The sequence below is a fragment of the Melanotaenia boesemani genome, chromosome 21, assembly GCF_017639745.1.
Source record: "Melanotaenia boesemani isolate fMelBoe1 chromosome 21, fMelBoe1.pri, whole genome shotgun sequence".
Lineage (NCBI taxonomy): Eukaryota > Metazoa > Chordata > Actinopteri > Atheriniformes > Melanotaeniidae > Melanotaenia > Melanotaenia boesemani.
In genome coordinates, this window is record NC_055702.1 from 22,706,030 (window position 1) to 22,719,673 (window position 13,644).

The 13,644-nt window shown below is 37.0% G+C and overlaps 1 protein-coding gene across 2 annotated transcripts in view; it reads left to right on the forward strand.

Moving 5' to 3' along the window:
- Nucleotides 1–13,644, forward strand: part of LOC121632520 (zinc transporter ZIP11-like) — a 210,756-nt gene that overhangs the window by 37,579 nt on the left and 159,533 nt on the right. For both annotated transcript variants that reach the window (XM_041974098.1, XM_041974097.1), the window contains exon 4: nt 3,179–3,337. In XM_041974098.1, coding sequence (XP_041830032.1) covers nt 3,179–3,337 — 159 coding nt within the window. The remainder of the gene's footprint in view (nt 1–3,178; nt 3,338–13,644) is intronic.

Here is a 13,644-nt window from a genome sequence, read left to right on the forward strand (position 1 = left end):
TGGGTGATAATAAAACAATAAACATTGCGACAATCAAGCAGGTTAGCATTTGGTTAATTTAGGCAATTTGGCAAAACATCAACAGGGGTATCATAGATGGTACATAAAAGCCTGTAATTCAACTGTGCCATGTATTGTTTATGAACTTTACATCCAGTGAAATTGATCCCTGCACTGCCCCAGTTACACGCACATTGTATTTTGCAAATTTCTGAGGATATGCACAAACATCGCTTCAAACTAATGCAAAATATGCAAGAAAATAAAATGATAAACATGTTAAAAACAAGCGTATTTTCAACCTTTCTTCCTGACACATGGTCTTTTATTTTAAATGTTCTAAGAGAACTGACACGTTTAAATAAAAGCTTTCTAGGTGTCTGGAGCAGATTAGACAACTAGTGTTGCCTTATCTGCTCTGGAGCAGGTTGCCATGGCACTATGGCATGAATTGCCATGGTGATGCACCACAATGGAAGGTGAACCAGCAGACACTTTCTTTTTACAAGAGTAAAGATTAGTATTAGATCTCATAGCACTAACCTGGTATTAAATTACACTTTGGCAAATGGCTGTAAGAGTCCAAAAGACTGGATGGCATCACCCTGGAAAATGACGGGTCTTTTGTTCCCCCCAATAATTGAGTTCTGCCAAGCTTTGACACTTTGAAACAAATCAGATGGGGATAAAACTGTGGAGTTGTTGGCTCCCGGAGTGCCATTCAGATCCAAACTCAATGAGTTGCAATCATTTTTGGCATTGTTAGACAGAACTTAATGCCAGAAGCCAAAATGGCACATCGTATTTAAGTGCTGTAGCTGGCTACAGCCTAATAATATGCTCCTTTTTTTCTTTTATCAGTCTTTTGATAGGCAGGCCTGACTACTTATGTTTTGCATTTCCAGTTCAGATTTTTTGTCAGAAGGCTGCTGAGAGGAGCAGTAAAAGATTGGCTAAAAATGGGCATGTAGGAACATTTGAGTGATGAAATAAAATGAGGTTGCAGAAAGACATTTTGTGCACACACTCACACTCCTCACATTGATTTTGACAGCTATAACTGAATATTCTCGGGAGTGTAAGATAATTTCAGGGTGAATTATATAAGAGACAGCAGAACCATGAACACTTGGACAGGAAGATAGCTCATCTAAACAAAATGGTCACATATAGACGTGTGCAACATGAGAAAGTGTATTAGACTTGTGAGAAACATGTCCATTACTTAGTGACATCAAGTATTTACACTAGACATGGTGACCATCTCAAATGCTGCCCACTTACAAATAGTATAAATAAGCTAAGTTGATGAGAAAAAAACGCAACTTTCAACAATTCAAAGATCTTTATCATAAATCAGCACATTCTTTTTGTCTTAGGATGTAATTTTTTTCATGTGCAAGCTCAGTGTTTTTGGTACATAGAGACAAAAATTGGGTCACAATTTCTGGCAGCAGACCAGAGGAAATATAAGGGAGTCTCCTTCTGGAGCAAAATTAGCATCAGGAGACAAGCATTTAGATTATGACCATTTAGGGAACAACTTCATGCCAGTAAGCATGAAGTGCAAGAAATGAAAATTGGAAATCACATTTATGCAATACCATACTCAGTACTGTTCTTTTTCTATACTTTTATATAGTTTGTGCTACAGATTCTCTACCTCCCTCAACTTAAACTTTGAAGTGTTATTTTGCCAAAGAAGTGACAGAACCCAAAGTTAGAAAAAGTATCATGCATGTATTGGGGACAGAAGTGGAATGCAGCCCTCATTAATACATCTGAGATTAGTACTATAGATTAAAGTATTTGTTGATACACTGCCCATCCCATCCCCAAAAAGTCAATGTCAAACTAATATTTCGTTGGACCACTTTTAGCCTTAATTACAGCACACGTTTGATGTGGTATTGTTTAGATAATCAGGACATTTATTTCTGTCCAGAGCTGCATTGATCTTTAAGATTTTGTATTGATGATGGGAGAGTCCGACCGCTGCATAAAACATTCTCCAGCACATCCCAAAGATTCTCAATGGGGTTCAGGTCTGGACTCTGTGGTGGCCAATCCATGTGTGAAAATGATGACTTCTGTTCCCTGAACTACAATTTGAATCCTGGCATTGTCAACTCGGAATCAGGGAGGATGGAATAACCTGCTCATTCATTATATTCAAGGAATCAGCTGACATCATTGTTTGGACATATAATGTTGCTGAACCTAGACCTGAACCTAGACCTGACCAACTGCAGCAACCCAGATCATAGACTGCCCCCACAGGCTTGTACAGTAGGTACTAGACATGATGGCTGCATCACTTCATCTGCCTCTCTTCTTACTCTGATGCTCCCATCACTCATGAACAGCGTAAATCTGGACTCATCAGACCACATGAACTTCTTCCATATCTCCAGAGCCCAGTCTTTATGTTCCCTAACAAAGCCTTTTCCCCAGTTATCCTCACTAGTTAGTAGTTTTCTCATGACTACACTGTTCAGTCCCAATCCCTTAAGTTCCCGTCACAAGTGGAAATGTTCTTACTTTCATTATTAAACAAACCCTGAGTTCTACTGTTGTTTTATTTCAGTTCCATATCACCAAATGTTTAAGTGATCGCTAATCACTGATGTTCAGAATTTTTCTACAACCACATTTTTTTCTCAGAGATGATGGTTCCCCACTATCCTTCCAGTTTTCAATAATCCGTTGAACAGTTATTAACCCTTAGTTTGTAGTTGCTGCATTTTCTTAGATGTTTTCTTTACTTGAAACCAATTATGTGACCCTTCTTAAACAGACTAACATCTTTTCCATGACCACAGGATGCGTCTGCCATACATGGAAGACAAATCCATTAAACCACTAAGTCAATAAGTCAAGTTTATTTGTGAAGCACATCTTAAAAAAAAAACAACCTCAGTTGACCGAAGTGCTGTATAAGACATAACAAACAAAACCCCTAAGTCAGCAATAAAGTAAATAAACATATCTAATAAAACTAAATACAAGAGTAAAACAGCACAATAATAAAATACATTAAAATAATAGAAATACATATAAGAACGTAGACACATTAAAAGCCAGGGAGAAAAGAAGCTGCTCCCTGCATCAGTCAAACACTCTAACCTAAACAATTTGTCTTACATTTTCCTTCCCTCCTCTTCTTCTTATGTTTCAGGTAATGTTGGCTGCTTCTTATTGGTCGTTGCTGGCACCAGCCATCGACATGGCGGAGGATTCTGGAAAGTATGGTTCGTTTGCCTTCCTACCTGTGGCTGTGGGATTCACACTCGGGGCAGCTTTTGTTTACTTTGCTGACCTGGTCATGCCCCTGCTGGTAAGAACTCAATGCAGGAACTCTCACATGTACTTTCTAGTATTCTGTGTTGTCTGAAAAACAGCAAAATGGTCTTGTTTGTGATGTCAGCATCGACTGTAGCATATTTTTTTTTATCTTTCTTGGTGACTTTTGTTGAATAATTACACCAAAACACATCTGAGAGAGTACAAACAAACAGATGAGAAAAGAAAACATCGTGATGAGAATTTACAGAAGCACAATTTACATTATAGTGGCAAAAACAACATGCATAAGTAACTCATCAGCTACACTCTTTATGTTGGCAAATTCTCTCTTTCATTCTTCCCTGAACAGTTAGTAGAAATATTTAAATGTACCTCATATTATAATAAAAAAAGGAACCTTCACAACTCTCTTGTGCAACATAGATAATCACATTACTGTTGAATGCAGCTGCTGGTTGATGATTAAGAAGGAAAATAGAGAAAGTTTTTTTAGCAGTTGAATCAGGAGGAAGTACTTCGCTTCGCTTGTTCGTATTATTTGGGGTGGATAACTTAAATTTTTGCACATTAGGCTTTCATGCTTATGGCCAGCACAACTATAAGCCAATCAGAGCAAGTAAGAGGCACTACTGTCATAATTATTTAATATAAAAGTAAACAAGAATGCTACAGGACAGACAAAATTAAAATGGAACAGTATAAATGTATAACTGGGTAAAGGAAGGCATGAGTCTGACCTTCAGTCCACATTACATAACTTTAATTTAGCCTTTGTTTTAGAAAATCAAATTAGAAGTTTCCTGTTTAAATGTCCTTCATTTTTCTATATTTACACAGTAATTGTATTTTTTTAAATGCTCAAAGGATACTTAATGCAAACTAAAAAGATATTGTGATAAATTATGATAAATTACACAAACAAATCAGTCAATTTCTGAGTGAAAACAGCCTGTGGCAAAGAACTGAACTTGATCATTAAAGCAAATGTGAGCTTTGCATTCCTTATTGATACATGCCTGCAGGACTGTACCCAGCCAACAAGTGTTTTATTCCTTTTCCACTTAAAATCTTTTTCTCTTTTTGTCTCTGACTGCTCTTTAGTCTCCTGTTTGTTTGGGTGTGAGTGTGCATTTTCGTGACCATACTTGCATATTTATTACAGTGCAAAAACATATTCAGCTCGAAGCTGGATGATGCAGATTGACATATTTTCAATGTCACCAGTTTTTTTCGTGCAAAGTTAGCAAGTAGTAAAGCCAGGCAGAAACAAGTAATAGCATTTAAAACCACCAAAGTAAACTAATTGAAAACGATTCCTCTTTTAAAGCAATGCATATTCATTTTATTTATTTTATTTTATTTTTTCACATTTGTATTCACTGTGTGAAGTGTTATTTTACCTCCAGTACACAGCAGTCAGAATACCCTGGGACAGGATACAATTCTCCATATGGAGCTAAGCCAACAGCAGCTTAAAACAGGAATTGTTGAGGCAAAAAGTTATTCTTTCAAGGATGAGGAGTCTAGTTCTGAAGTGAAAAATGATTACAAGTTTATTGAACACAGAATTAAAATACAAAGAATAGAATTGCAATTCGAGAGACTGTTCAGAGGTCTGACAGCACAGAGATCTGAAGAGAATCTGATAAGAAACACACAGGCAGCATCTTTTAAGCAGAATGATCACGTCACAGCACATCATATATCTTGTAAAATAAAAACAAAGAGATTGTCTGTTTCCTCACACAAGATTAGACACTTCAGCAAACCTAATGAGCTTTTGCATTATATTGATGCACATCAACAACCCCAGTGACATTAAGGCAGGATGCCCTGCTGGGTCATCCTGAAGGTATCTGGCTAGTACCAGATAAGTCACACAGGTCAGTGTGAACTGCTCTAAGGAAATGCATCAACTTTAAGATAGCAACAGGCTACTCAGCATTAATCTCTGTTACCAAGAAATTAAACAATCTGTTTACCTTGAGAGTGATCAGTATAGCACAATATTAAAGTCAATAATATGAAATTTCCACAACAGAAATAATAATATAGTAGTAATATATAATAATATAACAGGAATTTTTCTATGTAAATTCATTCAAACATCAATTTTTTAGTATAAGTTTAAGTGAATGATATGTTGTAGACTTTCACACTGTTGTGAATGCGCTCACTGTGTCATTTTTGCGTCAGTTATTTGCTTTTTCTGTATATCTACTTAACCACAGAACAACCTTGAGGCAACAGACAAAACTAGGGAGAAACAAGTAATGCTAGCATTAGCAGCCCAAGAACTGAAATCTTTTTATCTTTTTAAAGCAGTTCAATCCATTTGTTTTAACTGTGTTTTAATAATGGGATTGTGTGATATTAAATTGTACCTGCCTAGACAGCAGTTTGAATATTATTTTTGGAAAAGGAGGGGAAATAGATCTCTCAAGGGAATTAAAAGAATCATTACTAAGACTGGGGACAGAAGAAAAGCACATTTTTCAAAATGCAAATTTATTCAAATCTCAATTTTTGCATTGAGTCAAATAAATGGTATGTTGCAGACTTTCACACTACGTCACTTTAGCCTCAGACAGTTATTCACTTTATCTCTGTATTTACTTAACCACAGAACATCCCTGTTGAAACTCGTCTTGTAAAATAAATCGATTCTCAGATACTAATTAGTTCTAAAATTTAGTATCTACTTAGATATTAATTAGCACAGGTATCAATACCTAAATGCCACTATTACGACCCTGTACAGGTATGATGGGCGCAACAAAAGAATGAGAATTGTGGACAGATGTAAAACTGGGAGATAACAAAGACTAATGGTGGTGAATCACGTGTTGGGGGTAGTGAAGCTGCTTAAATCAAGAAACCAACATAAGAATTATTTTCTAAAGTTAACTCAAAACAAGCCAGTAAAAAGCAAAGCTGATAGTAATCAAAAAAGAGTGAACAAAAACTGGCCAAGTAATCTATATAGTAACAAAAGGCGAAGCAGCTCCAATATCTAAAATTTAACCAAAAGAATTACTATAAATTACTACAAACCTAAACTAGCCCAACACATTCTACATTTACCACTAAGCTAACAAAATATAACTAAGGGAGAAGCCAAAAGGGCTTTAAGACTTATCACAAAAAGAAAAACAAGACTATCAGTCAATAAACCACAAAAGAAGAACACAAAAGCCCAAACAGTTTTATCACTGTGGAAAATCTACACTAAACTAAGTTCTTCTAATCACAAAACCACCAAACAAAGCACATGATCATAACCAAAGTTCTCAAGCCAAGGGCAGACTCTCTGTGCAAACGGTTGCCAACAAATCCACGGTTGCAGTTGGCTTTTGTTTCCTCATCGTGTGGCTGTAGTGATGATGATTGGCCGACAATTATCCAATCAGCTGGGTGAAGGCAGAGGTGTGGTGTATGGAGCCAATCCTCAGTGGGCAGGACGCAAGGTGTGTAGAGCATAACCAATCTCAGATGGGTGACGACAGGCATTTCCATGCAAAATGACAGGGTAATTAGTGAAATGACAGGCAGCCGTAACACCACTTTGGCTTCTGCTGGTTTGCAGAAAGGACCAGCCGCCTCTACCCATTTTAACAGGCATTGCAGCGGGCAGCCCCTCCCCTGCAGCTTCTCCCCGAAGGACCCATTGTTTACAGTTTTGCCAACTTAGCATCTTTTTAAAGTTTTTTAATTAATATAGTTTAAAAAATAGATACTCTTAACTAGTTTGTCTACTTTATTGTTTACTTGATGTTGTCTCAAGTGAAGAAAAGGACACTTACTGTATGTAAATAACTTCGCTAACTAGTGGTTAAAGTTTTGTTTATAGTTTGGTATTTTTGCAGCTCAGTGATCAAACAGTCTGAGAACACTGTTCGAGACCATATGAAGTCTGTATCTCTGCACAAACTAATAGAGCTTTAAAATAATGCATTTATTTCACATTGTTGATGTTTTTTCTTATATTAATATATTTCTGTTGTATTGTTTAGATCGTCTTGATATTTTTGTGTTCTAACTTTAAATTAAAAAATAAATAATTTTTCCCTCTCTATACTATTGAAAATAGTATTGAGTATCAACACCATCCTTAGTATCGGTATCATGTTTGAAATTGTAGTATAGTGACAACCCTAGTATCCACAACAACAACCGAGATATGTGGGCCTTGTCCGTGTAACAATGAACTAAAATGAAAACCTGAACATCAATGTAATGACTACCATTTCTGATAAACCTGGAGGTAAACAATGGATCAGACCAGAACTTCAGAACTATTTATTTAAACATTTTGCATACACTAGGACGTTGATATTCTGACACTTTCTCAATGTGTCACTACACATTTACATTTGCTGAATTCACCTCTTCCCAAACCCCGACTCCCTTGTAAATATTACGTCCAACAGTGTCGGATCCTTTTCATCAAAACATCTGTGTGCTTTCACTGATGTGGGTTTAACAGAACAGAGACGAGGAGACACACACACACACACACACACACACACACACACACACACACACACACACACACACACACAGAGAGAGAGAGAAATGAGATGCTGCTGCTACAGACAGAGGAGCAGAGAACAGCTGTTGCCTTAAGCCCCTGCAGTCACACCAGGACAACAGCAATGACACAAATTACTTTGGAGAGAGCCAATGACATTGCAGTCATGCACACTCATACAAGATGACGTGCACTCACATAAATTTAACATTTATATGTGTACATGTTTTGTTGAGAATAATGAAAAATTGAAAGCATGGCATTATATATTCTATATTACCATTAAGAAAGAAGCTGATGGCTAAATGTTGGCTTTAAAGTAGAAGTGGTTGTAATTTTTGAAAAGTTTCTGTATTGTTACACAACTCTTTGTCTACTTTTGTAAGACAGTTTCATTAGTTAGTTATATACTCATTAGTTTCTTTGCTTCTTGTTGATATCTTTATCCTTATTACAGATCCCCATTAGTTATTGCCACAGCAATAACAAGTCTTCCCGGGGTCCACAGATATAGTGGGCAAAACAGCATTACTTTACTATGACTTGGATTTTCCAAAATATAAGGAGATTAGTAAAACATTGGTTTTATATTTTTAATGAAAGCATTCCTTTAAAACCTTCACAATGAAGTAAAGTGATGATCTTAAAGGCATATTTATCATTTTTACTTCTTGTTGTTTATTAATGCAGCTCCCTGCTGTATAATACAGGACTCCGTCAATCATCTAATTTTAGATCAAAATAAACCAAAAGGCTGTTGTGTTTACTTGAGAAACTTTACCTAAATAGCAAATATGGAAATCTGACCTTTGTGATGTTTTCTTAGATTTTTATTTCTTCAGTTAGAGATAGAAAACTCAGACACAAACTCACATAGGTGGTGCTTTTCATCATATATACACATACTGTACTTACAGACCAATGAATGCAACAAATTCAACAATTTGGGGTTCAGTGTCTTTGCCCATTACACCCTGACATGTGGAGTGTTCAAGCTAAGGATAGACCACTGACTTTTCAGTTCGAAGTATTGCTGTTACTCTTTAACCCTTTAAGACTGATGCCATTGTTTCCAGTGTTGTGCATGGTAGTGATCCCATCAGGAGCGCCAGTAGATAAATAATAATAAATTAGTAAGGACAATAGATAACAACCACATATGAGCAAATTCCACCATATTGCACATTTTAAAATTGATTCCAGTTTCCATGAATCTCGTCTGCGTCGTTCTTCACCCTACCAGACGTCTGACGGACATCGGTCTTAATTTCGAAGCAACACACAACTATGGATCACAGCTGATGAGAGGTCAAGACCGCCCCCTTCTCTTGGCTTTTTATCACGTTGTTATTCTTCTCTGAGCTCGAGTAATGAGGGGATGGACACAGAATACCAGACAGACATTCAGAGATATAAAAGCCGTTCACTCAGACCCGTAAAATGTTAGACACACCAGTGCGACCAAGAAACAAAGTTTGTCGCACTCAACAAATTTTTGGTCACACTGTGTTTTTAGTTGTTTCTGACCTCATTCTAAATTCTTAATTATGTATAAATGTTTTTGTAATGTCCATCCATCCATCCATTCTCTTCCGCTTATCCGGAGTTTTTGTAATGTATTGATTGTTAATTTATGGGCTTTTTTATTTTTGAGTCTGTATTCGTAAACATGTGCAGCTGACCTCTTGACCACGTCGCCCTTGAAAAAGAAATCTCAATCTCAATGGGATTTTAACTTTGTTAAATAAATGTTTAGTAAAATAATAACTCCATAGCCTTCATCAACCATTACAACCATTCGAAAAAATTGATATTATGAAAGACTGCATTGGGAATTGGGCCCTTCTGACAGTTTTAACATTTCAGGTAGCTGAGTCTACTTTAGGGCTGCAACGATTAGTCGACGTTGTCAACAATAATCGGCAATAAAAATAGTTGACAATGAATTTAGTCGTCGACTATTGTCAACAAAACAAAAAAAAAACAAAACAAAAAAAAACTACAGAGTGAGACATCGTCTTTTTTTTTTATTATCTCTCCTGAGAATTACACATGTGCAATAAAGTCTGCCAGGGGAAAAATATGGCGGCGAACTAGGGAACAAAACGGCGGCAGAGGACGTCAAAAGTCTGGCATAACTTCACGTTAAACTTATAAAATAAGTTAAATACATGTGAGATTTGTAAAGCGGACCTTGCGTACCACGGAAGTTCGTCTGCAATGCTCGAACACTTAAAGAGGAGGCACGTCGGACTTACATATAACCTCATGCAAGATTTCAAAGCTGAAAGTGAAATAAGAGCCATTTATAATAATCATGAGACACATAATCTGATTGGTCGACTAGTCGTTTTAATAGTCGGTGACTAATCGACCATCAGAAGTCTACTTTGGTACCTTTAACAACAATGTTGGATCTGACAATTGAGAGCATGTTCAAAGCAAAACTTAACAGTAAGAATGCAGCAAAACTGAAGGGTGTCAATGGGTGTTTCCACCTTTTGAGTTATGAGTTGCATGCTTTGAGTGTTTATAAAGACTTTCCAGTGGATGTGAGAAAATAATGGTAGATGCTGCTTTGCTGATGGTTTACCTTACTTCTAAGCTTTGTTTATTGCATGGCAACTACACTTATCCTGTTTTGTAATTGTGGTGTCATGATAATGTTTGACTACATGCACCTTTTACGTACGTAAATGGATGCATCTGTTTCAAATGTTGTGAAATATCACTGCCCACATACACTCATGAGTACTTTATGTTGACATCGTTGTTAGGTAATACATCCGCTAGAGGGCAGTGCAGAGCTCAGAGTTCCCTCCCAAGTTCTGACATCAGTTTCAGACAATAGAACGATGATGGATGAGATCATGATAATGCACATTCTCAGAAAGAGACATAAAGATAAAGTGCAGACAGCAATGGCCTTCGCAGCTTCTTCTTTGTTCCTTTCGCTGATTGCATGTTAGCTATACTGTTCAATACTCCCCTCTGGACATCTGGTGGTACAGCTCTATTTGCTATCTGGCAATGCATGAACAAGCTCGGACAAAAAACGTAAATAAAAGACATAAAGCTGTCTGTGTTCTTATTTCACGTAGAGCATAAATAAATCTAAGGTGTCAGTAGACTTTACTATGTAAACGGTGATAGTTTGGTTCCTTTCTATGTTGTTGTTGTATTTCGTAGAAAAATCTGCACAAATCAGCTGTGTGTTGGAGTGAAACAAAGTATTAGTAAATGAAGAATGTCCAAGTATTATCTAAACTTTTCACCCTTTCTTTGCTATTCAGCAACTTGTTATGAAATTTGTTGTTGTCTACATTCATTGACCCCACCTCAAGCTAACTTTTAGCCAGTCAGCATTCAACCAGTCCACAATCTTATCTCTGAGGGCTATGCCTCTGTGTTTACACAATGCTCAGTTAGGACTAATGGCCCGAAGTGCTCGTAGAAAATATCCCCATCAACAGTACACTATTTGGCCAGTCATCTAGACCATGTCTACATGTCTTAATGCATTGACTTGCTACCATGTGATTGGCTGATTAGCTATTTGTGATGAGTATTTGGACAGGTGAATCTTATAACATGGTCGCTGAATGTATAACATCACTTCATGCCACCTAAAAAACTCTCACTAGTCAGGACATGTTTTGTACAGGGACTTTGACAGTATATTTATTTTTGGTCCTGTGGGATTGCTGTAGATTGGATTTGTTTCCCACAAATGCCATCAGATTTGTAGCTGGCAAATTTGGAGTTTGGCTGAGTGAACACCTAAAACTGTCATGTTTTTTGTGCTTGGGCTACGAAATGTAGGGCGAATGTAATGTGTGATGAATTACAGTGACGTTGTGAGTTGCAATATAGAAATCAATCAGTGACACCTCTGATGAAGACGGAAGACGGAAGACTACAGTCGAAGCATGTCAGGTAGGCTTGTGATAAAACTAAATGTCTGATAACATAAGAACTAAATCAGCTGTAGAATATTATAGACACTATGAACTTTATTGGATTAAATAATCAGGTAGTTGGCATGTACATAAGTACTGAATGCAGAGATTTAGGTTTTCCTACCAGAACATTGGATTCTAACAAGATGAGCAGTGTTATTCATTCTACCTGTCGGCTGGTTTGAACCTTGAGGCTGATTGGTGTACACACATGCCATAGACAATCAATCAGTTGCTCGAATGGAGGAAAATCAATAAAAATTGCATTTTAGAAGACCTCTAGTTTCAGATTCTCTCACCAGAATCCACCATCTGTCTCATAAGCTTCACCTAGTAAAGATAGAAATGTAGAAGATGCAAAGATATCTGTTGCAAACATGGAGATTGTTAGCAGCAGAGAATCAATGGATATTTATGTATGAATAGAATTCTTATGAGTGGTAACGGTCATAAATTAAAGGCTTCATAAGGCTCATTAGGCTTCATAATGTAGCACAGTAGGAAAAATCACTAGCACCAGTATTTTATTAGATGTATGAAAAACTTTTTTTCTCTAGCTATGAAAAATAAACGAGGCAGCAGTTTAACCCAGGAAATGAAGCAGTCAAGATAATTTCCTTATATATATTTGTCAGTCACTGTCACCATTTACTTATAACAGCCTTGAAAATAGCACAAAAAAGCATATTTGCTATTAAACCCACTCCATTGAAAACGTCTTGTCTTTCTTGCTTTGAAACACAAATCAGAGTTTAACAGCTGCACTTAATGGCAACTTTAAACCTTTTTTATGCATTCTTTATGTGCATAAATATACTACTCACAAAAAAAGACACTTTCAAGGATGTACAACTTTCAAGTGGAGTTTACAAAAAATGTAAAAAGTTCTTCCCACAGTAGAATCACGTAATGAGAATTCCCTCATTTCAAACAATTTATTAAATTAGAAGCTAACAACAGTGGTAGGTTTACTGTCTCGATAACTTGTCATGTGAACAACACTGAAAAGTCGCACACGTGCATTTAGAGATTTAGAGAAAGTCAAATTAAGTTGACCTGTAAAGGTGTTAGTGGATTTTACATAAAGCCAAATACGCCAAACTTTTTGAGAATACACAAACTTAGTGTGAACACATCTGTTTCGAATGTCAAACGTCACTGCACATATGCTTCCGTACGTCTTTACGTTTGGTTTTTAGGGAATACCTCCACTAGAGGGCAGTACAGAGTTCACTTTAGATTTCAGATATCAGTTTAAGAAGATAACAAATGTGACAGTGGAGGACATCATGATAATTTACTTGCTCAAAAAGAGACATAAAACGAGGTTGCTCAGTAGACAGCTGTGATCTTTGTTCCTTCAGGGGTATCAAACTCCAGCCCTCCAGGGCCGCTATCCTGCAGGTTTTGGTCATTTCCTTGCTCCAACATACCTGAATAAAATCAAATGGATCCAACAGCTTCTTGTGAACTTCTTCACAGTAACCGATTAATTTCTGTCAGGTGTGTTAGGTCAGGGAAGCAATGAAAACCTGCAGGAAACTGGCCCTCGAGGAACAGAGTTTGACACCCCTTCATGTCAGGTATACGGCACAATGCTGCCCCCTACGGTTTCCAGTGGTACTGCTCTGTTTTCTTACGTCTGAGTACGCATCGATAAACTCTGAAAACGGACTGAAACACACATGTAAAGGACGCACACAATACAGACAGAAATCTCCATCTGTATGTGTATTTAACATAGAGAATAAATGAGGCTTTAGCCTCACGTGTAGCTGTTAAGATCTAACTCTAGCTTTTTATTTAATTTTATCTCACCCCAGCATCTATCCATCCAGAGAGTCTCTT